Here is a 24,724-nt window from a genome sequence, read left to right on the forward strand (position 1 = left end):
ACCCTGCACCTGGTGGCCACACTCTTGGAATAGGCCTCCTGAGCCCTCAACTTGGAGATAACCATGTAAACTCACCTAGAACTAGCTTTGAGCCAGTCATTGGAAGGTTTGTGTCAACATGCAGGGCAATAATGTCAGAGGTACATTTGGTGATCAGTCTGCTACATACCAGCGAGAACGCATTAGCCGTATACGCGCATTAGCCCTCATCTTGATATTGCGCCCCAGCGTCCAGCAGCATCTTAACGACCGTCTCGTGGCCTCCCCTTGATGCCATCTGCAGCGCAGTGCCGAAGCGTCCCCCTTGTGCCTCGATATCCGCCCCGGCACCCACGAGCATCTTCACAACTGTCTCGTGGCCTCCATACGATGCCCACTGTAGCGCAGTGGGGAAGGATCTCCCTAGCGCCTCGATGTCCGCCCCGGCGTCGAGCAGCATTCGCACCACTGTCTCGCGGCCTCGATACGATGCCGTCTGTAGCGCAGTGGGGAAGAATCTCCCTTGCGCCTCGACGTCCGCCCCGGCGTCGAGCAGCATTCGCACCACTGTCTCGCGGCCTTTATACGATGCCATCTGTAGCGCAGTACCGAGGCCTCCGCCTTGCGCATTGACATCGACGTTTCGTCCCAAAATCATCTCAACAATGGCAGGAACACCTATGGCGGCCGCATAATATAGAGGCTGCGCTATATACTTTGCCTGTACCGATGGATCCAACCCTAGGACCGGATGAGTAGTATTGTAAAGCTGTACCCATACGAGCAGGGAGCCATCCACTTCCGTCAAAAGACGTACTGCAAGTTCTAGGAGCGTCTCGTCAATTGTGTCAGCGATGGTCTGCAAGTGCTGCCACCAGTGCTGCGCCGCATATGCCGATAGGGAATACTGCCTGGCGAGTTCTCTAGTCAAGGGTCCATGCTGACCAAGATGGAGCAAGTAATGCAGGCAGCCTTCTGCAATGATAGAGTTGCAGACTTGTGGCCGAAAACTCTGGCTTAACACACAGTGGTGAGACAGAAGAAATTCCTTGACAGAAAAGTGTGCCAGCCGAATTTGTATCCGGTCAGCATCTCTGCCACTCTCGTCCAAAGAGACGGTGCTATCTATGCCACCGTCATCTCTGAAAATTTCTTTGGTATCAAAGGGAAGGAAGACGATTAAGGTTGAACAGACAACCATAACGTCCATCGGATCAGGAAGCCGCTGCTCGGGATCAAATCCCCCTTGATCTCCAGTTTCTAGGGCGAGAATCTCCACCATTTCTGTTAATCGAAGAGGACGATTCGAGAAACAAAGCCATTGCAAGGCTTTAACAGCGTTCTGAAGCTGCTCGGCGGATTCGAGATTTTGGAGTGTTCGATTATACGTCTCATCGAGTGTCTTTGGTAGAGACGACAGGGTGTCTCTCAGTCCTTTCAGCTGGATACACTTTCGAATGGACTCTAGTTGACAAAAGACCCATCGAAACCTATTCCAACGTTAGTCGGAAGAGCACTGCAGAAGAGAATACGATCCCTACATGCCACCGGCCTTCTTCATCATGGCCGTCATAATTTCATCGCGCACCGAGTCCGGCCACTTCTTCAACTTCGCGTCTGTGGCCATCCGATCGCGCATGTAGACACGTATGTCTTCGTCCACAATGGCACTTTGAATGTTGATGTTGTGATCCGCAACCGGACTCAATTCGACTTCAATGTCTCTCTCCCGGCGACTCGTGACCATGATATGGAGGTCTCGTGGTTTGGACGCCGTCACTTCTCGAATAAAAGACAATAATAGGTCTTCACGGTCTGTACACTCATCCAGAGCATCTAAAATGATGTACTTCGCTCCCGGGCGATCAGTTGTGGCTCTAAACAGTGAATGGATGGTCTCTTCTGCGGGCTGTTGCTGTCCGCTACTGCATTTGTGATACAGCCTTTCAAGATCGCCAAGGACGTCGTTGGCCTGAAGAGCAGCCTGGAATAGTAATGATCGGATAGCCTTTCTAGAGGACTGCTTCGCTGCATCATTGAAATCGAAATAAAAGTAGCTCACGATCGTGTCGGGATAAGACTCCTTTTGCTGAAAAATATGGTGTAACGATGCAGCGCTAGTCAGCTCGGTTAGCCAGGACCACGAGTGCTAACATCACTCATGAGTCTTACCTTAAGATGGTCTTGCCGCAGCCCGCTAAGAGAGCCGGTTAGTACTGCATTATGACTTCTGCAACTGCGACGTACCGTTGCCGTGGAGCCACATCAACGAGGATGTCGAGCTTTTCCAATCTGTGAAATGTTGACCGTTAAGGAGCCACTGCCCCGTCTCAGGATGTCGCTTCCGCAGCGCTGCGTGGTAATTGGTAGATGGGTCTGGTATGTTCAACCATTTTGACAATTTATCCTGCAGCTCCTCTGTCACATATCTTAGCCCAGCCACCTAACAGGTGTAACCGCACTTACGATCCGCAAGGACTTGCAGGCGCTCCATGCCCGTCCAGAGCAGGGCATTCTGTTCTCGTAACGTCTTTAAATCGTCATGAGATGCTTTTGATAAGGCCCTTCCATTGTCAGTGGCCATTTCCTCTCCAAAGCAGTTATACGCACATCAAGTCATTTGCCAACGCGCAAGTGATGAGTGTCTTCAATCGTTCCATTCGAGCCAACGCATCGTGCACTTCCTTTTTGGTGAATTTCCATAATAGTGCTGATCTGACCTGGTCTCTCTTCCTAGATGTGGACAATTGTTCTACCATAGACTCAAGAACGCCTTTGAACTGGTCGAGCGGGCCATTTGGAACTCCCAATAGCTTCACTTGATTGAACCAAGGATCGGAGGATCGGGCTTCTTCAACTTGAAAGCGCAGACTGGTCAAGAGGGCGTAGAGATTGCCAGCCTCCACTGCCACCTTCTTCTGCTCTGCTGTTGCATTTTTCGCCTCGTTGATGTAGCTTGCGAGGGTCAATGTGAGCTGCAAAACGGCAACAATGCTAGCCGTCATTGACAGTGGATCCATTGTGTGATGTCCCGGTTGGCCAAGGTTGCCGGCGTGGAGGGCGACTTAATCGTCACCGTAACTGGAAGTAGGCAGGATGAGCAGAGGTGCCCTCGGTGTCGCATGTGTAGGCCAAGGCCGTAATACATTTGAGCGTGATATGTTAGGACAGGGCGAACGCTGCGAAGAAGTTCGTGTTGAGTAGTGTGAAAGGACACTGCACAAGTCTTTTGAAGCCAGATCACCTAGCAATGCTATCATCACAATATCTTTCGGATGGTCACGATTGCCTGCGATGAGGCTGTGATCGCAGCTCTGTAACGTGCCCATGGTTGGATTTAATTGGCTCAAACGTTCGCATATGTGATATCGACACATTTCTAGTTAAGTTCTTCTAAGTTAGCGTCGAGGAGGGCACCGGGGAAGAAGTGCCTCCTATATGCAGGACTGTGCGAGCCAGAGTGCAATCAGCAGAAGGTTAGAGACGGTATATCGAGGTGCCGCATTCCACTGTCTTTTTGGTATGTGTTCCAGGGGTTCATTACCGTAGTAGCCATGGAGGTACCTCACTCATGCGTAGAGACGCAGAGGGATCGAGGCAGAAGATTCATGCAAGATGAAGCCGAGGTATCTCCCCGCTTTTCCGACGGTATGATCTGTTCCGTCGTCGGAATGGCCGTCCATTCTCATTCCAGCCTTTTTTGCTCGATCGGACTCAGAATAAAGTAACCCGAGTGTTTTGGGCATCCTCCGTATGTTGCTGCGTGGTCGCGCCAGAGCCTTCTCTACCAATACCTTGAGGAATTGAGGTCAACCGGCTCGGAACAATGTCAAAACCACGCGTCACGCCCAATCCAGTGGAATATACGTATCGTGCGCCCGAGAGTGCCAGATCCGGGTCAACAGCGCACTCGATCCCGCACCCAGAGCCGATTTCGTCTGCGACATACCACATCGCCGGCATCCTCGCGACGGTATATGGCCTGGGTGAACTAGACCCGGCCGTGACGGATGTCGCGGTACTGTGGCTCCTGCACCCCCGGCTGCAGACGCAAGCGTGCATGGCGCCGTTCGCGGCACACATCATAACGAACTACAACGCCACTAAAGCTAGCAGCAGCTCGAGGCGGAAACAGAAGGGCCTGATCGCCGTCGCGTTCGACCAGCGGAACCACGGCAGCCGGCTGGTGCGGGCCATCGCGAACGAGGCGTGGCGCGGCGGCAACGAGACGCACGCGCAGGACATGTTTGGCTGTTTCGCGGGTACGGCCGTCGACACGAGCATGCTGCTTGACTACCTCCCTGCTTATCTCTTCCCGGACAACAGCAGGCAGATTGTCCAGAACATTGTGCTCGGGATATCCCTTGGCGGACACGCGGCGTGGCACGTCGTCATGCACGATCCGCGCTTCTCTGCGGCCGTGGTGACTATAGGCTGTCCCGACTACGTCCGTGTCATGTCGGATCGCGCGAGGCTGAGCAAGCGGGAGGCATGGCTGGATTCGGACGGCCGCGAGTTCCTGGGGAGCAGGGATTTCCCGAGTGCGCTTGTCGACAAGGTGCGACGCGTCGACCCCGTGGGACTACTGTGGCATGGTAGTGGCTTGGGCAGGAGAAGTGGACAGGAGCAGCTTTACGACGGAGGGGAGTTGAGCCCCGAGGAGAAGGAGACGGTCATACCGATCATGGCGCGGTGTTTGGGAAACAAGAGGATCTTGAACTTGAGTGGCGGGAGTGACAAGTTGGTTAGCTATCAGCATTCCAAGCCGTTCCTGGACTGGTTGAAGAAGAGCATCGAGAAGGGCGGCTGGTTTGAGGGCTCGGGTCTCTACCTGGAAGACATTGTCTATCCTGGCGTGGGGCACGAGGTTCCACCGGACATGGTTAGTGATATGATCACGTTTATCAACGAGACGCTGGAGGAGGGAGTGGAAGGGGCAAGGTTGGGGAGTAAGATATGATGGTAAAGTGTGTGTTCCTCAACCGACAGGGCTAAAAAAGAATTTAAACCGAAATACGCGACAGGTGACGAGCAGCTCTTCAGTATGAGTTCTCTTAGATGAGACACTCTGTTATGATGTATCATGTAGCACCATCTACTACATGTATAATACAAGCCAAGGCACGCTTCAGGCAGATCAGATCGGCTCGGCCTGGCCTGACCATGACGGCTAATAGTACAGTTAGTTTCACGTGCTGATACAGTATAAATGGGGGCCGGGGCGCGCTCGTGTCGTCCCGCGATTTGGTCAGATCGTGATAATTGGCCCTAAGAGCTTTCAACACGACCCTCCTGATGCGGTAATGGAAGTCTTTGACCTCTCAGGACTTTCGAACGGAGGTTCCGTGCTTGCTAACTCATCCTGGCTGTGAGCTGGCCCAACCAGTATTCATTCCAGTCATGTCATTGCTTTGGTGATGCTTTGGCCATGCCCTGGCAGTGGTTGTTGAGGATGGTAGCGCGTGCTAGCCTCATGGTTGAAGATTGGTGGCTTTGGAACCGCACTCTTCGGATAGAAGATGTCCCTGCAAAGCGTTCCTTGCTATGCCCAGGTACATCTTTCTTTGAGTTTATTTCCATCCTTTATCTAAAACGTCGCGCGATGTGTGTGAGAAGCTCGTTGCATTGTGTTCAGGAGAATCGAAGCATGCCTCTAATTCTGTTCCAAGTCGATGCGAGCCATGTCCGGGTGGGAGCCTCGCCCATCTCCTTTATCAGATCTTCATAGTATGTAGGTTGGCTAGCAGGATGGCGGACCTTGATGGGTATGGGGAATTCTTTGGCATATCGATCTTCAAGGAGGCTGTAGAGAGCATTTATTTGTCTCATTTCGTGTTGAGCATTCGAGTGGGGAGGTTCAACAGGTGTGACTAGAGCTCCATCTGCTTTGGCATTATCTGCAGCTGCGGTTGAAGAGCCGATCTTGTTCAGGCGATTTTGCATAACCCTCTGAAAAGCAACATGTTCTGGGCGTACTTTGTCCACCGGCCAGTGCTTGATGATGCGCGCCCAGTGCTTCAGCACCACCTGCAGAGATTAGCGAGGTCTTGAGTCCACAGGTCTAGACCTACCGACTGATTCGCTGCCATGTTCGAGGGAGTGTGTATTGCGGAGAGGACGAAATTGAGGTGGTTGTCAGAGATACAAAGCGCATTGACCTGTAGTTAAAAAGTATTGATGGCTGGTCCCTGGCTATTGGGATAATGACGCCGACTATTAACCACGCACTGCACCGTTAGTGGCACAAATTTGGCAAGTTGGCCGCGTGCACAACGCTGGCCAAGGGGGAGTCTGCAACAACTTAATCTTTGTGCTAGTCTGTTTCAGGCCAAGGCTGGTTTCGCAGGCTGTGCAAGTGCGAAACTGACAACTGCCACCCGGATGGTCACTCCTCCCGCAGTGGCGCTCAGACTCACCACTTCTCTTTCCTATTATGCTCCTGGGCAGGCTTCCAACTTCTACCTTCTTCCAGTCTTCCGCATCATCGATACCTAGATTCCTCCCCTTCTCCCCCGTCGCAGGCGGTTTCCAGAGGTCTGCTTCTCGACTCAATTCGAGGCAACTCCTTCACCACCCTCCTAGCCTGCGATGGCCCCTCAAAGATATGAAGCGGTGAGGCGCAAAAGGCTTACGAATCCCGAGCCGATACTGATGAGATCTCAGGTGAATACTCACGACGACGAACCTGGCTCTCCTCTCACTCCTCACTCGAGCCATGGCATTCCCGCTTCTCCTCCTCCATCCTTTCACTCTAGGGCATCATCACCGACAGGCCGCCGATTATTGAGACAGGACTCCCTTGCCAGCGATGCCGATCGGGACCTTGAAGACACCTTTGACGATGGAGAGGCCTCAGATGCAGACAATGATGGCGACGATAGGCAACGTTTGATGAGGGCTGATCCTCCTTCCGCTGCTCAACATCCGCCAACTCCTCGCGTACCTTCTACGAATTCACTCTCAGCACCTCCGGTCGAGCGAAGGGTGACTGAACTGCCAGCATTTAGACCAATGCCAGCATCTGCGCGAGCGATGGATGGTGTGTTTGCAAATTTGTCGGCAAAGCCTGAAAGAGGAGAACCCATCGATGACAAGCCACCTGTAAGTGTCTCGCGACAACCTACCACTATGGGTTACTGACACTTTATAGACATATGAACAAGCTGCTGCTGATGCCACTCCACCCTATTGGGAGACTACTATTTTGGCTCCTGGCATGTCTTCCGACGAGGTGTATGTTGACGGACTCCCTGTTGGTTCCGTCTTCTCCTTTATTTGGAACGGCATGATTTCCATGTCTTTCCAACTGGTCGGTTTCCTCCTCACTTATCTGCTTCATACGACACATGCTGCAAAACACGGCAGTCGAGCCGGTCTTGGCTTGACTTTGGTTCAGTATGGATTTTATATGACCGGCTCAGGCGATGGTGGCCAGGATAGTGGCAATCCAGGACAATTTTCCAACTCTTCGCCCCCCGATCCCAATAGCCATAATTTCGATCCGAACGCGGTCGATGGATCAGGAACTCCAAGCTCAGGAGGCCACGGATTGGGAGGATTTACAAGCGCAGATTGGATATCCTACGTCTTAATGATTGTTGGCTGGTTTATTCTTATTCGGGCCGTCTCGGACTTTTTGCGGGCGAGACGGCACGAGCAGCTGGTTTTGCAAAGCCCGAACCGTGGCCTTCCAGTACCGGTGGTTGCTGAGGGTGAAACTGCCGAGCAAGTCGCCTAGTTTGTTGAATTATACAAATTTGTTTATTATGGGTTACTGGAGTACATTTCGCCCAATGAGGCTGTCTGTCAATCTTCCACTGTAAGCGTACGCATCGGAGATTTCCTGTTCATCCATCTGAATCTATGTACGCGATAAGTGGGACCAGGATTCAACTGTATATCAGAAGTGCGCTTCCCCATGGTCATCTGACGGCTACTCGTACAAGTAACTTATTGCGCTCGTTTCTATGGCCCTTCTGTTGCTATCTTGTATTCGGGATTGTCCATTTCATCTATGTAAATCAGGCGTGATCAACAGCTATGAACCCCCGAAACGGGCTGTTAGACAAGCTGAGTGCTTGACCAGAGAGCCAGAATAGGTCTTTGATTGTGTTCTCTTCCAGCCAGAAGTAACTCCTCCCCGGCTCCTTTTCCCCCTGTTGTGCGACTCAATGCAGCATCACACTTCGATACAAGCAAGGCTGGGTTGCTGGGTCTTGGTGACTACTCGGACATGTCGATCTTGTTCTCCAGCCTACGTTGATCGCGGAGTTCGGTGAGGCGCTCAAGGGCCTTCTCCAGCGGGATGAGTTCGCCCATCTTCTGGGTGGCAGGGTCGTCACGGTTGCGGATGTTGACGGTGCGGGTTTCTTGTTCCTTTGCACCGACGACTAGAGAGGCACGAGGAAGGGTCAGCCAAGGGGAAGATAAAGTTTAAAAAAAGAAAAAGAGATAAAGATATCTTCTAGTTTCACCACTCGAGCGGGTTAAGGGGAGAAGGGGGCGGGGAGACCACTCACCAAAGATAAAGTTGTACTGAGCCAGTTGTCCTGAACGAATCTTCTTCTGCAGCGTGTTCCCGCTCACGTCGATGTCGACATACATCCTGGCCTTGTGGAAGATGGCCTGGATCTCGCGCACGTAGTCCTCGGCGCCCTTCATAACGGGGATGACCAGGATCTGTCGCGGGGACAGCCAAAAGGGCCATTTGCCCGCGAAATGCTCGCAGAGGATGGCGATGAAGCGTTCAAAGGAGCCGATGATGGCGCGGTGGATCATGACGGGTCGAGCCATGCCCGGTGCCAGGCCCTTGGCGTCGCGTCCCGACCCCTGGTGCTGCTGGACGGCCTCGCTGCTCTCGCCGGTGCGGTACTCGAGCTTGAAGTTCTGCGGGCCTTGGAAGTCCAGCTGGATGGTGGCGCACTGGTACTCACGCTTCAGGGCGTCCGAGATGGTGACGTCGATCTTGGGTCCGTAGAAGGCACCGTCGCCCTCGTTCATCTCCCAGTCGTCGCCGCGGAAGTTTTTGAGCGCCTGCTTGAGCCGGGCCTCGGCCGCGTCCCACTCCTCGAGCGTGCCCATGTAGCCTTCCGGCCGTGTCGAGAACTTGAGCTTGAACGGGAATCCGAACAGGCCGTACACGTGCTCCATAAAGGCGAAGAGCTCCTCGATCTCGACCTGCACCTGCTCGTTTGTGCAGAAAATGTGCGTGTCATCCTGTTGAAACTTGCGCACGCGGGTGAGCCCGGACAAGGCCCCCGAGGCTTCGTTGCGGTGGAGCACGCCGAAATCAGCCACTCGCCACGGCAGGTCGCGGTAGCTGCGCTCATCGTCGCGGAACATGATACAGTGGCCGGGGCAGTTCATGGGCTTGAGCGCGAAGATTCCCTTGTCCTTGTCATGCGCCTGCGGCGGCGCCACAGGTTTGCCGTCGGCCTTTTGGTCCGCCAGCGGCATGGGCTCGGCCGTGTCCTCCTTGACCTGGACCCGGAACATGTCGTCTTGGTAGTGTTGCCAGTGGCCCGAGGTCTTCCAGAGTTCGACGTCGAACATGTTGGGCGACTGGACTTCTTGATATCCACGATCCCAGTATTGTTCGCGCAGCATTTGTTGGAGCGCGTTGAAGATACGGGTGCCGTGGGGCAGGAGGAAAGGTGATCCCGGTGACATCTTGCTGAACATGAACAGCTTCTGCTGCTGGCCGATGACTTGGTGGTCGCGCTTCTTGGCCTCCTCGAGGAAGTGCTCCCAGTCTTTGAGTTGCTGTTTGGACGGGAAAGCGACACCGTGGATGCGCTGGAGAGAGTCGTTGTTCTGGTCGCCGAGGAAGTAGGCCGAACTGTTCTTCATGATCTTGAAAGATTCGATTTTCTTGGTGTTCTGGATGTGCGGTCCCTGGCACAAGTCGACGAGCGTTCCGTTGCGGTAGACGGTCGAGGATTCGCCGTCCGGCACGAATTTCTCGATATAGTGCATCTTGTACTTACTATAGCCGAACATTTTGCGAAGGTCATCCTTGGAGACCTCAAGGCGTTCAAAAGGCTGTTTCTCCTTGAAATATTTCTTCGCGCGGGATTCGAGCGAAGGCCAGTCGGCTTCGCGGACGGCATGGCCTGGCTCGAGAGCCATGTCGTAGAAAAAGCCCATGGCTGTAGGAGGGCCGTGGGACAGGCGACAGCCATATTCGTGCTCGGCACATTCCCCCAGAACGTGTGCGGAAGAGTGCCAAAAGACATCTCGGCCTTCGGAGTCTTCAAAGGTGAGGTACGAAACCTTGCTGTCCTTCTCGAGCGGACGGTCGAGGTCCCATACTTTATCGTCGACTTTGGCGACGACTATCTGACCAGCGCGCTCTTTGGGGACGTTTTTTAAGAGTTGGCCAGGCGTAGTCTCCCATGCTTTACCCTCGATAGTGGTCTCCTGGCCTGGGACTGGGATGAGGTTGATCTGGATGGGAGATTTCTCTCGGGCAGCCAGGTCTTGGTCGTACTGTTTTTTCAGCTGGTCGAAAAGTTCATTTCTCTGCACAATGAAATCCGGGAGAGACTTTGGCGGCTGGTTTGCCGCGGGAGCTGCTTTGGAAGACATTTCTTTTGGTCTACTGGGGAGTTTTTTGCTTGATGTTGGACTCGTTGGTCTTTTTGATGCGTTGGACTCGGGGGTCGATGAGTCACGGTTAAGGCCAGCATCAGCAGCGTTTTGACTCATGTTGGCACCTTTCAAGACACCCCAAAGATCGTGGGGATTGAGGCTGACCTTCTTCTGATGGCTCATCACAAAAGATCGCGTGAAATGAACGTTGTGCAATATCGTCGACCTGTGGGGGGCACACGCACGGTAACCGTGGCCGTAGAGTGTAATAATCGCAGAAGCACCAATCACGTGTCTGGTGAAATTCCGTTGCCCGCATGCAGCTCGAACGGAGAACATAGAAATTTATTTTTCCCCAGGATCCTCTGCACCAGCACAACGTCACCCTTTCCACTGCAACAATGTCGTTCCGAGGCGATTCGCGAGGTCGTGGTGGATTTCGAGGGGGTGATAGAGGAAGAGGATCGTTTGGAGGAAGAGGCGGAGGTAATTTTATCTCGTCTCCGCGCACACGAAATTTCCCTGCGCCGAAATCTGAGGCTAACGTGGTGATGTCGCAGGACGAGGTGGTTTCCAGCAACAGAGCTTTGGGCCGCCCGCCCAGGTTTTCGGTAGGCATTCATACTGATTCTGGATCATTACAAGTCTGATGGTCTGCAGAAATGGGCACATTCCTCCACGCCTCCGAGGGTGAAATGGTGTGCGAATCCGTCAACCCAAAAATTCCCTACTTCAACGCCCCGATCTATCTCGAGAACAAGGTACGACGATACTTGAGCCCTGAGGCCTTCTTTTATTGACGAAAAAAGACCTCGATAGGAAAAGTGGATGAAATTCTTGGGCCGATCAACCAAGTCTATTTCACGATTAAACCACAAGAAGGAATCCAAGCAACATCTTTCAAGACGGGAGACAAATTCTACATCGGAGGTGACAAGCTGTTGCCTTTGGAAAAGTGAGTTCAAGCGACATGGTATTGGTGTGAACACGGCGGAACACTAACCTCGAATGCAGATTCCTACCAAAGCCAAAGCCACCACCAGGTATGATGTGCTCCTTCAGATGTTGACCTCATGTTTCTCACTCATCCTACAGGCGCCGCGAAAGTGAAAAAGCCAGCTGGTGCCGGACGAGGAGCCGCGAGAGGAGGATTTGGCCGAGGCGCCCCTAGAGGACGTGGAGCACCACGAGGCAGAGGAGGTTTCACTGGACGAGGTGCGCCCAGAGGAGGACCTCGGGGAGGCTCCTTCGGTGGTCGCGGTGGGGGAAGAGGTGCACCAAGAGGTCGCGGCCGCTTCTAAACCTTGGCCGATGTTGCTTCTTACTGTTGGATGGCTTTCCTAGCATGGTTTCGGCGTTGGGGACAATACCCATGGTAAAAGTATGCCTACTACGATCAGGTCGGCGATGTGCGATGTCTACAGCACTAGAGTACCATACCTGGTCCGCGCAGACTTGAACGGAGGGTGTTCAAGGGATTGCTGATATAAATATTTCCTTCTTCAGTCAATGAGTCTTGCTGCTGTCTATATGTACGTCACGTGATTGCCCGGCAAACTTGCCCCTGTTTTGGGTGACCGCAAGGCTGCACTGAGAAATCGCGGGACTGCAGACTCCAGAGTGACGACACATTTCCCTGTGCGTTTGTGGCTGCGCCTTGTTTCCCTTCAAAAGTTGATCTTCAAACCTACCCGAGTCTTCGTCGCTGTTTACCTGCCTTGCACAGCTTGCCCCGACTTCTTGACTCTTCCCCCCTAATCTACACGAATTTTTCCTCTAGCCCATCTTTGCTGCGATCCAGCATGTCTCGCAGAACTGGTACAACCACTGCTGGTCAAGAGGAAACCGAGGTCAAGCCACAGAACAATGCACAGGAGAAACAGGCCATGTTGTTGGCTCAAGAGACTGGACATTTCAGTTTGATCAGGTACACCTTCCTCTAAGCCCAAGTGGAATTTCTCGCAAGTGCTAATTAAATAGGGCGCTGCATCTTGCCGACTTGATCACCGAAATGAACGGTAAGCTATAACCACGCACGTTGCGAGCTCGCTAGTTGACATGATGTTAGGTTTCTGTGGATGTATGGTTTTGCCATTCTTTCTCCAGACACGTACCTAATGCAGTGTCTTTTAGTCATGTCCGTACTGTCATCGATGCGGTACTGCCTCTCCGATCCTCAAGACCTTACAAACTTGTGGTTTGCATTCTTCTTCATGCCCTTCGGGCTATTCTTCGACTTTTTTGATGGCAAGGTCGCGCGATGGAGAAAGAAGTCTTCGTTGATGGGTCAAGAATTAGATTCTTTGGCAGACCTGGTATGCATGTCGATCTATGAGGGGCACTCTGGCACTGACTATGGAAGGTTTCATTCGGCGTGGCGCCTGCTGCTGTTGGCTTCGCAGTCGGCTTTCGAACTACGGTCGACACGTTGTTCCTTTCATACTATGTTCTCTGTATGTGCCCGCGATTTGGTCCCGAGGTCATCGACTCGAATTGCTAACCATCTCAGGTGGTTTGACTCGGCTGGCGCGCTTCAATGTGACGGTAGCAATGTTGCCCAAAGATAAGAGCGGCAAATCGAAATATTTTGAAGGTGAGCTCATATTCGCCCTCTGTTCGCGCTCGCCCTTTTCCTCTCTGACAAGTCTCCAGGCACTCCCGTACCTTTTGCCTGCCTCACTGGGTCAAGCATCCTCGCAGTGTTCACTTGGATGGGTCTGATACATAATTCAATACCTTTGGGTACGTTGTTCACGGGTACCGCTTTTGAATTCCACCCAATTGCAGCGATGTGGTTCATCTTGGGCTGTCTGCAAATAAGCAAAACTCTTCATGTGCCAAAGCCCTGATTAAATCGGGAGGCCTAGTTTTGGAAAGATGATAGACACGCATCGTCGGCTCGGAAGACGCGTTCTGATATACAACGATGCATCCCAACAGGGAGATTCGCCTATGGGCACTCGGTGATAAGCCAATGATATACGGAGTGACTGTTCCACTCGGATTTTGTTCTTGTGTGTTTTTGCTTACACCTCCACTAGCTAGACTCGCTCGTCTGGTACTTCGTAGCTATAAGCAAAGGTCCAGTAGGAACGGAGCAACATGCCTCCGTACTTGGGAGACAACACCTTCTTCTTTAAGCCATGCTGAAAAGGAGTTGCCAGTGCGGTATATGTCTGGGCTCTTCTGGGAGAGATAAACGAAACCCGCATTTCAAAGTGCCTTAGCTCACGTCGAAATGAGCGCTCTAGCGGCAGATCCGTCAGAGCTTAGAAGACAGTGCTTACGAGTGAGAAGTTACCGGCTGTGGCGGCTCTCAAGCCAAAGACACCTTGCCAAGTCTGGTTTGCAACCATGTACAGTCATCGCCAGACGACCGAAAGCAGATTCCGGTACCTTCAAGCAATCGGCCGCTGCGTCGTTCCACGTCGCTTATCGTCGCAAAACCATTCCTGGACAGGTAGGCACGCCGAGATACACATCGTAAGCACCAGTGAACCCTCATCTCGAGTTCCACTTAATGCATCAGAGCCATCCATAAACGGGGGTGCAAGCAGCGAGAACGCCTTTGAAAGCGGAAGCTCGACAAAAATCACAGCCGAACGCAATGACTAAGGCGAACGGCCGCAGCCAGATCTAGCCATGAAGCTGCCCCTGGATACCTCACAACGATTGGTAAGAAGATGCGCATCCAAAATAGTAAGGCGTTCGACCGGGCCTTTGGGGAATCGAGCACATGGTTTTCACTGAGCGAAGACTGGCTTGAAAGACTCCCTCGGCCTCTCTGGCCACATCAACCATTACGAAAAAGCCTGCAGTGATGTCGGCCGAAGCTGGAAGTGATCTTAGGAAACAGTGAGATGAACCTCCACGCTTCATCTGAGGGGCTTCGCAGGGGTCAAACGCATGTCAGACATCTTGCAAAGCGATGCCTCACCACGGCTCTGGGGGGAACGCATCGTGACAAATGAAATGGTAGATGAGATGTACGACTGAATGTCTATTCGTCAAGCGCGCGCACAACCCTGCCTGGGGCGAAGAAAGTCCCTTCGCGAATCTTCATCTACGCGACAAGGCAGCTAGCTACTGGCTCCACGAACCATCCTTCATCATGCCTTTCCCGAAACGAGCAACAAAGTGGCTGTGGAGGACGCCTGAGATATCGTTGCCGGGTCCATCACCAGGAACATCAGTTGCCCAGACGTCCTTCAAATCGAGATCGCTTTCCGGGGGCCTTTGCGCTTTCCGCATGGCCACAATGGCCAGTCCAAGTCTGACGGATTCCTTCATGCCCATCCTAATCATATTCCGAGTAAACTCACCGGAGTGCATCTGTGGCCGGGCTTCAGAAATACATCAGTATAAATTTCCCCTGTACTCTCATATCCTTCAGCTCCAGAGTCCTCTCGTTGGGACCTGCTCCTCTGTGTACATTCTCGAAATTTGTCCTCTACGCCTGTATCACTACCACGCTTTACTCGCAACGAGTACCAATGGCAGTCTCGTTCCTGAAATATAATGCGCACATCGAAAAGCTACGACAACAGGAATATCCCTCGCTCTTGAGTATACCTCTCGTCTCGCTTGCAAAAGGAACGAATACTGAAAAGCTACAGCCACCACCTACCTCGATCATGCTGGCACGACTCTGTACGCCAGGTCATTGATAGACGCGTACCACCGGGACCTGAGTTCAAACTTGTACGGGAATCCTCATTCGGAAAGCCCGGCGTCTTGGCTTGCCACTGGACGGGTTGAAGATGCACGACTTGCTGTCCTTGACTACTTTCACGCAAGTCCGGATGACTATGATGTCGTGTTTACTGCCAATGCTACTGCCGCAATCAAAGTGGTAGCCGATTGTTTCAGAGACCAAGGCTTTTGGTATGGGTTTCATAAGGATTGCCATAACAGTCTCGTGGGAGTGCGGGAAATTGCCACCAAGGGTTCGCACTGCTTTGCTTCCGACGCAGAGATCGAAGAGTGGATTGCCCAGGGCACGCCTTCACCTTCAGCAGGTCTCAGGCTCTTTGCCTATCCAGCACAGTCCAACATGACGGGGTATCGACCTCCGTTACATTGGCCTCGGCGGATTCGCTCATCACACCACGACTCTGACCAATTGAACTTCGTTCTACTGGACGCTGCGTCCTATCTCACAACCGGCCGACTTGATCTGAACAACTTCGCAGAAGCTCCAGATTTCATTTCCATGTCTTTCTACAAGATCTTTGGATACCCGGACCTTGGCGCCTTGATAGTCAGGAAATCAGCACGACAAGCCCTCGGTCAAAGGAGATATTTTGCCGGAGGCACAGTCGACATGGTCACCGTGATTGGAGGCTCGTTTCACGTGTTCAAAGGGGCAAACGTACATGACTTCCTGGAGGATGGCACAGTCCCATTCCACAACATCATTGCGCTCAGGCATGCTATCGGGACGCAACGTCAGCTATTCGGATCCTCGGCTAACATCTCAAACCACGCAGCGTATCTCTCGAAGTTGTTGTTTGACAGATTAGTCAACCTAAGGCATGCAAATGGTCAAACCGTGATTACTATACACAAAGATGAGAGTGCGGTCTATGGAGATCCCAGGACCCAGGGACCCATTGTTGCGTTCAACATCAAAAAGGCCGCTGGGAACATCGTCTGGAAAAGTCATTTTGAGACTCTGGCCATTGCCTCGGGCTTCCAGCTTCGTACAGGCGGAGTTTGTAATCCAGGTGGTATTGCATCGATGCTGAAGCTAGAGCATTGGGAGCTCCGGAGAAATTACGAGGAAGGTGCCCGTTGTGGAGATGGCGTCGATGTCATTGGTGCCAAATCGACAGGTATCGTTCGAGTTAGTCTGGGGGCCATGTCCACCATTGGGGATGTGGAACGGTTTGCGAGCTTCGTGAGATGGTTCTTCGTTGAGAGTACCTCCCACACGTCCACGACAAGGACTTCTCCTGCAGCTACCTGTATCTCTCCCTTGGAAGGATGTCGGCCTATGACTGTCGACCCTTTGGACCATGCTGCTTACCAAGTGTGGGACCGCCGGTGGCGCGTTCTCGACGCGGCTACCGGTGAGCAAATCAACAACGTCGACGACCTCAGTCTGGAGATTGAAGTCCAAACAGGGGAATTGGTTCTCAAATACAACGACAGTCGACTTGTGATGAGCCTGTGGGATGTGCCGTACGCAACCGACGACAGACTGAGCACACCGTCACAGCGCATTTTTGACGACTACAACGACTCCGTGATCGACGACTGGTTATCAGAGCGCGTAGGCATCCGGTGCAAGCTAAGCTACCAGCGACCTCTGGATCCGGCATGGCTGCCTGAGGCGACTGCGTGCGCAGTGGCATCTTGCGGTTGGAGAGGTAGAGATAAAACCGACCTCGGCGACCACTACAAAAGGCACGCGCGGGCGTTCCTTGCCGCACACCCCTTCGAGAGTCCCCAGACAGCCACCACTCCTGCTGCGACTCCACGGAACTCGAGCTGTCGAAGCCAAGACGCCGCGGCGAGGAAGTGCTGGCCCTTCAATTTCAGAGCCATCTTCAACCAGCGCAGCACTCGTGCTCATCAACGCACAAAGTCCCAGCAGTCACACAAGCTGGACGTTGCCAGTGTGAGCGAGAAGAGCGTCTGTCCAGGAATGACGCCGCCGTTGGGTCCAGTAGATCTTGGCAAGCATTGAGCGTGATTCCCCTTCAAGGTTAATAAATGACCACAGCAGCGCACGATTGTATGTATGAACAGGGGGTGGTTAGGTAGGTAGATCCCACAGATACAAAGAAAAAAGAGAAAAATCTAGTGAGACACACAAAAATGTATGCCCTGTATTAATTCATTACATTAGAGTCGAACATGCTAATGCTATGGGGGTCCGACAATTATATGTGCGAGAGAGTAGTATAGTAGATCCTGGGTAAGTACTGCACAAAATGGGCAGGTACGTAACGCTCAAGGGAAGGATAAGTCAGCTAGGACTAGCTTGTTCAGTGCTAAGACACCGTGCCGTTTGAGGGCCAAAGGGAAGAGGGGTATCGTCACTCTCCAAAACAGGATACATACAGGTAGGTAGGTAGGTACCTGTGTCTGTACCTGTAGGGAGGTACCAAGGCTGGTGTCAGGTACCTGTAAATAGGTTCGTCAGGCATCAAGGTGCTTTCCATGCCATTTCCAATGTCTGAGGAAGATGTCAGACAAGGCACAGAAAAAGACCCAAGAAATGTTTGGCTTTTGAAACGGCGAAAGTAGGTATCCCATTGGACATGAGACGATGACTGTAGGACATGTCGCTGTGGTTGTAGCTCGAGCAGGAGAAAACTATTGTGATTGAAAATGAGAATCGATATCGTGACGCGCTCGCGCGCAACGTAGATCTTTGTCTACCTAGGGGTGATTTATCGTGACTTGGATGTGAAACAAAGGCCGTGGAGCACGTACAGTGACATGACATAATGAACAGGTTGCGTGGCGTGTGGTGCGTGAGCAAGGGCGTTGTTTTCGTCATCAACAACAATAACTCATCCACCACCAACGTTGAATAGAGGATGTTTAGGTGGTTTGTCATTGTGACTTCGGCTCGGATATGTGTGAGAGAGGACACCGGGATGGTTTCATTCTGCCAAGCTCTCTTTCAGACCATCTACATCCACCATCTTGAGCTCAACGCCAGGATTGGCTGGTTTTTTTGCGGGTCTGAATCCAGGTACCATTCCCTTCTGGTTGATTCCTGGAGCTCTCCCTCCTAGGAACAAAGGAGGAGGATGGGGAGACGAGAAAGAAGAAGTCGACAACGAAGATGATAATGATGACGCTGCAGCCAGTGCTGGCGGTGGTGGAGGTGCTGAAGAAGACGATGATGTTAAGGTTGAACGCAACGGACCTTCTGTTGCCGCAGAAGAAGCAGGAGCAGGAGAAGAGGAAGAGGTTTTGGCTTGGCTTTGGTGATGGTTTGAACTCGCACCCGGACTCGTATTCGAATTCAAAGCTTTCAATTCAGAAGTTAGTTTCGTAGGTGCCGGTCCCCATCGTCCTTTCACCCAACCACCAACTAAACGGCCGAAACCGCCGGATTGGTGGTGTTGTTCTGCCGGAGAGATCTTGGGGAGGCCAGCGAGACCGCTCAGTGCCTCGATGCTCTGGCTTGGGTACGCGTTGGGCGAGGGGATGCTGTTTGAACTGATGGATCTAGGGGAACTTAGTGCAGTGAACTCCGTTACAGTCGTCGAGGGTTGTGCAGCGGGCAGTCTGCGTGCTGCGGAAGGAGACAGGGCAAAGTATGCTCGATTGCCTTTGAGGAGGCTCGAGGCTTGTGACGTTGCGGTAGCGGGGCGCTTCGCGAGATGTATGTCCATTCCAGAGATGGAGACAAGGGATTCGTGAGAATTCGTGCGACGGTGGCGCATCTGCATGTGGCTTGCAAAATCATCAAATCCTGTCTCTTGCTGTGTGGGCGCGATTCCTCTGGAGTCTCTCTTGGTTGCTTCCTCCGCCCACACGGATTCGTGCTCCTCTACCCTTATCTCTAGTTGCTTCGGCAATGATGTCGTACCATCCTGCCCATCGAATTCTATTCGGATCTCCGACAGCCCTGGAGCGTCTTCACAATCGTCGTGCTCCGCCGTGACAAGTATTTGAGAAGGTTTAGGTGTCAAGTCCTGAGATGATCCACGGACTTCATCTGCTTCGTCTTCTTCCGCAGGTGTTCCTGGCACCTCCTCTGGTGGCAGGCCTCGCAAGTCATGCGCGTCTGATGAATCATCACTTGTGGCTGCGTGTTCGAGGTCTTCCTCGTCGAGAGAGTGAGGCACTGCGTCCTCCAGCAGCCTAGACTTGAAGCTTTTGTACCCGGGCTCGGCGAAGCCAGCAGCGGACTCTGGACTCGTGGGCCTCGACGAATCCTCACTGGCTTCAATTCGGTCGAAGATGGAACTGCTCGGTTCGTAGTATGACCTTGGAGAACTTGGGAAACTGGACAACATCGACGAAACCGTGGCAGCCGACTGTACAGACCAGCGATTGTACCTTGGTTGAGGATGGTGAAGTGCCAGTGGAACAACGGGACTCGAGACATATCGGCTAGATCCCGAGAGAGGTGTTTTAGGGGCAGATGATTCCGGAGTCGCAGGAAGAGCGCCGAGTCCGAACATGGGCCGTTTGCGTGTAGTCCTTCTTACTGTGGGAGTACGATCTCGTCTAGCGGCAAGCTTTGCATGGTAATGGTGGTGGACGTGGACCTCTTGCTGGACTTGTTTGGGACAAGATTCAGCCCAATCTATCTGCTCGCTCAAAGGTCTCGAGATCGGTGGGTCTTCCAGCATATGGTCGTAATCGACAGGTTGATGGTGCATTATCTGCTCGCGCAGATTCTGTACCTCGTCGTTGGAGTTTTGTAATAACTCTCGCAGCTCGGCGATACCGGCCTGGAGGTTTGCATTGTCCTGGAGAATGTCACGCACGAAGTGGCTGACAACGTTGTTCTTCGTCACCCCATTCCCCTTCAACCCCTGCAATGCGGCAGCACCTTTCAGTCTGCCCTCTGCACCGCCTAATTCACGTTCCAGAGCTCGCTCTCTTTCAAGCCTCGCTATGGTTTCTTCATGTCGTTGCCGATCTTGCTTGGCTTCCCATTCGATTCGTTGAACTTCATACTCGAGTTGTCGGACTTTGAGCACGCTCTCTTTCCAGCGTTGAACGGTACTGCGAGTCTCCTCTTCAGATTCTTCAACCTTTTCCGAGAGTCTGATGCGTTCCCTCTCCAAGTCGAGCATCTTGAGCTCCAACTCTTCGGTCTGCCGGCTGAGGCCATTGAGCCTTCTGACCTCGCTTTCACAATCGCGTAGCAGAGTTTCGAGACTCTTTACATGTTCATCGCTTTCTTTCAAGGAGGTATTGGCAGACTCTAGTCGGTTGAGCAGTTCTCGATTCTCTTCCACAACCTTCTCATTGGCAGCTTGCAGCGAATTGCGCTCCTTCTCCAATTCGTTGACATAGGATGTCAGTCTTTCGTGCTCGAGTTGAGACTCGGTAACGTAGGATTCATGCCGATTGAGGAGAGCCTGGAGTGCAAACGTTAGCCCATTCCCCGTCCGCCGTTTCTCTCGTGAGGCCGTGGCTGCGTCGACCATGACCTGATCTATCTCCATCTTATGGCTGCATCATGCCGACACCAGAAAATTCTCGAGAGAAAGTGCGGCCACCTCTGGAGAACTCCCCTAGCGTGGGACCCTGGTTTGATAGCCACGAAGAATTTGTTTGCTCGTTGCACGATAAAATTGCAGCGATCCAAGCTCCAGCACCGCTTCACTCGAAGCTATTCTGGCCGAGATCCGAGTCACCGGACGGGCGCACGTACCTGACCTAGTCTTGCGGCGGTCTCGAGATCTCTCTCGATGCCACCGAGAAGAGTGTTATTGTTTTCCAAATAAGCGCATTCTGGGCGCCCACAACAACATTGCAATTTCATATCAGATGTCAAGGTATGATTTTCATTGGTTGAACTCATAACGGTGTCGATGGCTTCCGGAATGTGGCCAGAGCGCCTGTCAGTGCTCGGCGTGGAGGGCATGTCATCGCTGGTCTCACAGAAGGCTTTGAAGCGAGAGGACATCGCGTTGAAAGGGGCGGCCATGTCGTGGACATCTCGAGAGAGTCACACAAGACCATGGACAGGGACAGAACGGCTTTGCAAAGGGCGATGGGTGACGCAAAGGAGCGCGTTGTTTGTAGAGTAGAGTTTAGGGATGGAGTTCAAGATAGAGCGGATGAACTGTAACTGTAAGTTGGGTGGATGAGTTGGGGAATCAACAAGTGGTGACGAGTAAGAGTCCGCGCCCAGCGCTGTCACCATCCGCCGAACGGAGCCACGATAGGCTATAGTGACCTACGGATGATTGGCCCAGCCTTTTCAGCTGAAGAGGTCGATGAAACGGCCTCTGACATACTGTACTCCGTATAATTCTGTGTTCAGCAGTTACAGCTCGTGCGCAACTCTAGCAGACGAGTGGCTGAATGTTCCAGGTCTCAGCTGGTCTGTTGATGGGTCATACTGCACAGCCGATGGCCCAAGAATAAGAATCGAAAGCGATGAAATTAGCGAGACCAAACTTGGTCCCTGCCACAGATTCTATACGGGAACAATTTCCCGTCCCAGAAGAATTTCTTATTCTGCGTCATGCACTATGGGACTATGTCTCCGTCTATCCAACACCCTCTGCACGGCGTCCCTGACTTCGGGGTTGTTTCTCAGAGCGGACAGGAGCAAAGTCTCCTTCATAGAGGTCCGCAGAATCTCCGACTTTTCAGCATCTCCCTTGAAAGGACTCAGTCCAAGTTGAAGAAGGCTTCCTGACTCCGCGTCCAGCCTGGTCGCTGTTTGCGCCAGATGAGCAACCTGCTGCTGCATCTGCTGATCTTTCAATCCAGGTTGCCGTGCTGCCGGAGGAGCCAGCTGTGAAATGAAGATATTGAGAGACATAGACATCTTTCTTGCCAGCGCTAGGATTTGAAAAGGGAGAAGGTGTGGTGGTAATAGTTGAGGCAGAAGCGTGTATGCCGTATTCGCCCAAAGATTGACCAGCCTCGGTGGGTTCCACGTATGAGTCAAGAAGTATAGCTCGAGGAAGGCCATGCATGCAATGGCAAAGTATCTCCAGAATTGCCCCCATTTTGGCAGCCAGATGTAGTTCAATATTATGAGCACGGCAGCATTGGATAGATATTCGGGTGCCTTCGAACGCAGCCCGGCATAGACATAGTCTCGAATATTCCTCAGTCCCGGTTGATTGACCTGGACGATGATAGGACCGAAGCGATCATATGCGAAGCGCTTGGCTGGGTCGAGGATTGTGTCGTGGGCAAGCTTGAGATGGACGAAGACAGCATCGGCCCCCGGAAATGTCTGCCCGTTCTCATGCAATTTGTCTGGATGGTACCTCGAAGCAAGCTTGCGAAAACGGCTCTTGACCTCCCTTTCAGTCGACCAGGGTGTAACTCCGAGAATCGTGTAAAAGTCGCCGGCCAAGTTGATATCGTAGAGGGCCTGCGCAAGGGTGTAAACGAGATAGAGGGACAACACGAATACCCGGATTCGACGGTTGTGGTAGGCGAATAGAGGCTCCCCAGGCTGGGGATGTCGGCGTCCAGCACTTATCGTCAGCCTGTAATAGAGCGACTGCAGGAAAGCTGTGGCATACTATGTATGCATGGTCGATTAGCCATTCGATCAGTAGTAGTCAACACCAAAGCCGCAATTTCGATCACATACAGCAGGGAGGAACGTCCAACCAAGGAGAGCAACACCTTGGGACACAACACTGTCAGCCATGAGGTCTTTGTCAATGATGGCTACCAAGATACCTTCCCCGCAAAGGAAAGATGCTTGCGTTCGCGCATAGAGACTCTATGTGGACATGGTGTTGAGTGTCGACAAGTTTCAGGGTGATAAAGATTATGTCTGACTGAAAGTAAATTACGATTATTCTGCCCAAAGGACGCGCCAATGTGCTACTACTCGTAGCCCATCTTAGGATTCGGTGTCAGACCGGATATATAAGAAACACCGTGAACACCGTGCAGGTCCCCCAATTCTGGTACTGTTGCCCACGCACATGAAACTCTCAACACTTGACTCCCACACCTGCATAGCTAAATGCAAATTGGTTCAATGCAGCCGCTTTCCCGGGATATCTGGTACTCTGAACAAAACCAGACAGCCACTCTCTCAATTCAACTTGTCGCTCTTTAGGCAAGTACTTCAGCACATTTGCGACCGCAGAAGCTCGCCAGTGACAGTTGGCAAGGTCGAGATTGTCAAGTGCTTCAACTGCCGCTGGATTTGCACTATGAGGCTTGAAGTCCCGATAGTTCTCCAACATGATCCAGAGCAAATCTGCGGCCGAGTGTTCGCTCCCGAGATCAAGGTCAATGAGTCTTTCCTCAAGGCCGGTAACGTAGGCACTTATGGCGTCAAAGACTGCCAGCGCCTTGGGATTTTGTCTCAGAATGGACTTTGCTTCCAGCTGTGCGTGCAGACCTACTATGATGCACACCAAGATAAGCAGACATCTCTGCTGTGCCACATTTTCGTCAATGTCACCATAAATGCTGATCAATTTGCCTGTCGTCTTGCGCAGGAGAAACTCCTGCAATCTCTTATTCTCCCCCAAAAAGGAGGTTCTGTGCTTTGGTGGAAGCAGGATGCGGTCGCGCCATATTTGATCGACCTCGGCCAGCAAAGTCTTCAACCACTTGAAGCGAGTGGTGGCATCTTCGGGGCTCCAGACGAATGATGCTTTTGGGTCTTGATAGATACCCTCGAACCATAACGCCTGCTCTTCACGGAGGCGGTCATGGAGGCCTCCCCGAAATCCGAGTTGTCTGATTATATCCCTCGCCACCTTGAAGTGTAAGTATGACTTTTCTGGATCACCATACCTCTGCTCAAACGTGGCAAGACTGATTGTTGAAGTGAGGATTTCCTTTTTATCGGCTTGCGGCCCTCGTGCCACTTGCTTTCTCAGGACTGCGATGGCATTACCTTGGTGCTTCAATGCGGCAACTTCGAGGTCTTTCTGCTTTCCCGCTGAAATATACTTGTTCAGACGGAGCTGATGCAAGGCTGATCGGGCCATGAGGATGTGGAAATGGGTTCGCGATAGACTGGTCTGATATTCCCAAGACCCTTTGATGCTTGGTTTGATGCTGTTCGACAATGCGTACGCAGTTTGCCAATACGCGTCTTGCCCGTAGAAGTAAAGGAGTTGATTGGTCACGCCATCAATCTCAATCGCAAGTTGACCAAATGGGTCTACCATGCAGGCAGATATCGATCGCTGCCAGACTGTCAGCTGGCCATTGATCAGCTCAACAGAACGTCTGCGAGATGGTATGCCTCTTTTCGAGCCGTGTTGCGACTCATCTGGTGTTTCAGGGTCGTCATCCTCGCTTTCCAGACTGCTGATGGACAAGCTACTCGGCGTCGAGGAGTCTGAATCGGTCATGTCTGAGAAGGGGCCTGCAAAAAGCCCACCTCCCCCGAGACATCAGACGGGGTATAGCCGGTGCTTCCTTCGATCAGAACCTGCCACCGCTCCTGTTAGACACGGGCACGCTGTGATCGAAAGATGGGAAAGGCACTCTTGGGCTTGGGCGC

The 24,724-nt window shown here is 52.5% G+C and overlaps 11 protein-coding genes across 11 annotated transcripts; 4 read left to right on the forward strand and 7 right to left on the reverse strand.

Moving 5' to 3' along the window:
• Window positions 1-199: 199 nt before the first annotated feature.
• On the reverse strand, window positions 200-2,563 carry PV08_10944 (uncharacterized protein; the record flags this gene model as incomplete). The annotated part of the gene is made up of 5 exons (XM_016385256.1): window positions 200-1,469; window positions 1,521-2,096; window positions 2,152-2,176; window positions 2,227-2,397; window positions 2,446-2,563. 5 exons carry the CDS (start codon window positions 2,561-2,563, stop codon window positions 200-202), a joined length of 2,160 nt encoding a protein of 719 aa, XP_016231858.1.
• A 16-nt stretch (window positions 2,564-2,579) lies between these two features.
• PV08_10945 (uncharacterized protein) lies at window positions 2,580-2,999 on the reverse strand (the record flags this gene model as incomplete). Its single annotated transcript, XM_016385257.1, has 1 exon — window positions 2,580-2,999. One exon carries the CDS (start codon window positions 2,997-2,999, stop codon window positions 2,580-2,582), a length of 420 nt encoding a protein of 139 aa, XP_016231859.1.
• Window positions 3,000-3,805: 806 nt separating this feature from the next.
• On the forward strand, window positions 3,806-4,939 carry PV08_10946 (uncharacterized protein; the record flags this gene model as incomplete). The annotated part of the gene is made up of 1 exon (XM_016385258.1): window positions 3,806-4,939. The coding sequence occupies one exon, from the start codon at window positions 3,806-3,808 to the stop codon at window positions 4,937-4,939; it is 1,134 nt and encodes a 377-aa protein (XP_016231860.1).
• Window positions 4,940-5,610: 671 nt separating this feature from the next.
• Window positions 5,611-6,068, reverse strand: PV08_10947 (uncharacterized protein; the record flags this gene model as incomplete). The annotated part of the gene is made up of 2 exons (XM_016385259.1): window positions 5,611-6,006; window positions 6,051-6,068. 2 exons carry the CDS (start codon window positions 6,066-6,068, stop codon window positions 5,611-5,613), a joined length of 414 nt encoding a protein of 137 aa, XP_016231861.1.
• A 499-nt stretch (window positions 6,069-6,567) lies between these two features.
• On the forward strand, window positions 6,568-7,717 carry PV08_10948 (uncharacterized protein; the record flags this gene model as incomplete). Its single annotated transcript, XM_016385260.1, has 3 exons — window positions 6,568-6,591; window positions 6,643-7,080; window positions 7,130-7,717. 3 exons carry the CDS (start codon window positions 6,568-6,570, stop codon window positions 7,715-7,717), a joined length of 1,050 nt encoding a protein of 349 aa, XP_016231862.1.
• Window positions 7,718-8,202: 485 nt separating this feature from the next.
• On the reverse strand, window positions 8,203-10,752 carry PV08_10949 (threonine-tRNA ligase; the record flags this gene model as incomplete). The annotated part of the gene is made up of 2 exons (XM_016385261.1): window positions 8,203-8,369; window positions 8,499-10,752. 2 exons carry the CDS (start codon window positions 10,750-10,752, stop codon window positions 8,203-8,205), a joined length of 2,421 nt encoding a protein of 806 aa, XP_016231863.1.
• A 218-nt stretch (window positions 10,753-10,970) lies between these two features.
• On the forward strand, window positions 10,971-11,870 carry PV08_10950 (H/ACA ribonucleoprotein complex subunit 1; the record flags this gene model as incomplete). The annotated part of the gene is made up of 6 exons (XM_016385262.1): window positions 10,971-11,055; window positions 11,130-11,180; window positions 11,230-11,330; window positions 11,379-11,524; window positions 11,584-11,612; window positions 11,665-11,870. 6 exons carry the CDS (start codon window positions 10,971-10,973, stop codon window positions 11,868-11,870), a joined length of 618 nt encoding a protein of 205 aa, XP_016231864.1.
• Window positions 11,871-12,371: 501 nt separating this feature from the next.
• PV08_10951 (CDP-diacylglycerol-serine O-phosphatidyltransferase) lies at window positions 12,372-17,260 on the forward strand (the record flags this gene model as incomplete). The annotated part of the gene is made up of 8 exons (XM_016385263.1): window positions 12,372-12,496; window positions 12,550-12,587; window positions 12,638-12,649; window positions 12,703-12,884; window positions 12,932-13,022; window positions 13,079-13,162; window positions 13,222-13,311; window positions 15,186-17,260. The coding sequence occupies 8 exons, from the start codon at window positions 12,372-12,374 to the stop codon at window positions 17,258-17,260; spliced, it is 2,697 nt and encodes an 898-aa protein (XP_016231865.1).
• Window positions 17,261-18,185: 925 nt separating this feature from the next.
• On the reverse strand, window positions 18,186-20,717 carry PV08_10952 (uncharacterized protein; the record flags this gene model as incomplete). Its single annotated transcript, XM_016385264.1, has 1 exon — window positions 18,186-20,717. The coding sequence occupies one exon, from the start codon at window positions 20,715-20,717 to the stop codon at window positions 18,186-18,188; it is 2,532 nt and encodes an 843-aa protein (XP_016231866.1).
• Window positions 20,718-21,733: 1,016 nt separating this feature from the next.
• PV08_10953 (uncharacterized protein) lies at window positions 21,734-22,897 on the reverse strand (the record flags this gene model as incomplete). Its single annotated transcript, XM_016385265.1, has 2 exons — window positions 21,734-22,765; window positions 22,838-22,897. 2 exons carry the CDS (start codon window positions 22,895-22,897, stop codon window positions 21,734-21,736), a joined length of 1,092 nt encoding a protein of 363 aa, XP_016231867.1.
• Window positions 22,898-23,189: 292 nt separating this feature from the next.
• On the reverse strand, window positions 23,190-24,572 carry PV08_10954 (uncharacterized protein; the record flags this gene model as incomplete). The annotated part of the gene is made up of 1 exon (XM_016385266.1): window positions 23,190-24,572. The coding sequence occupies one exon, from the start codon at window positions 24,570-24,572 to the stop codon at window positions 23,190-23,192; it is 1,383 nt and encodes a 460-aa protein (XP_016231868.1).
• Window positions 24,573-24,724: the final 152 nt, after the last annotated feature.

This window comes from Exophiala spinifera (assembly GCF_000836115.1).
Source record: "Exophiala spinifera strain CBS 89968 unplaced genomic scaffold supercont1.8, whole genome shotgun sequence".
Taxonomy (NCBI): Eukaryota; Fungi; Ascomycota; class Eurotiomycetes; order Chaetothyriales; family Herpotrichiellaceae; genus Exophiala; species Exophiala spinifera.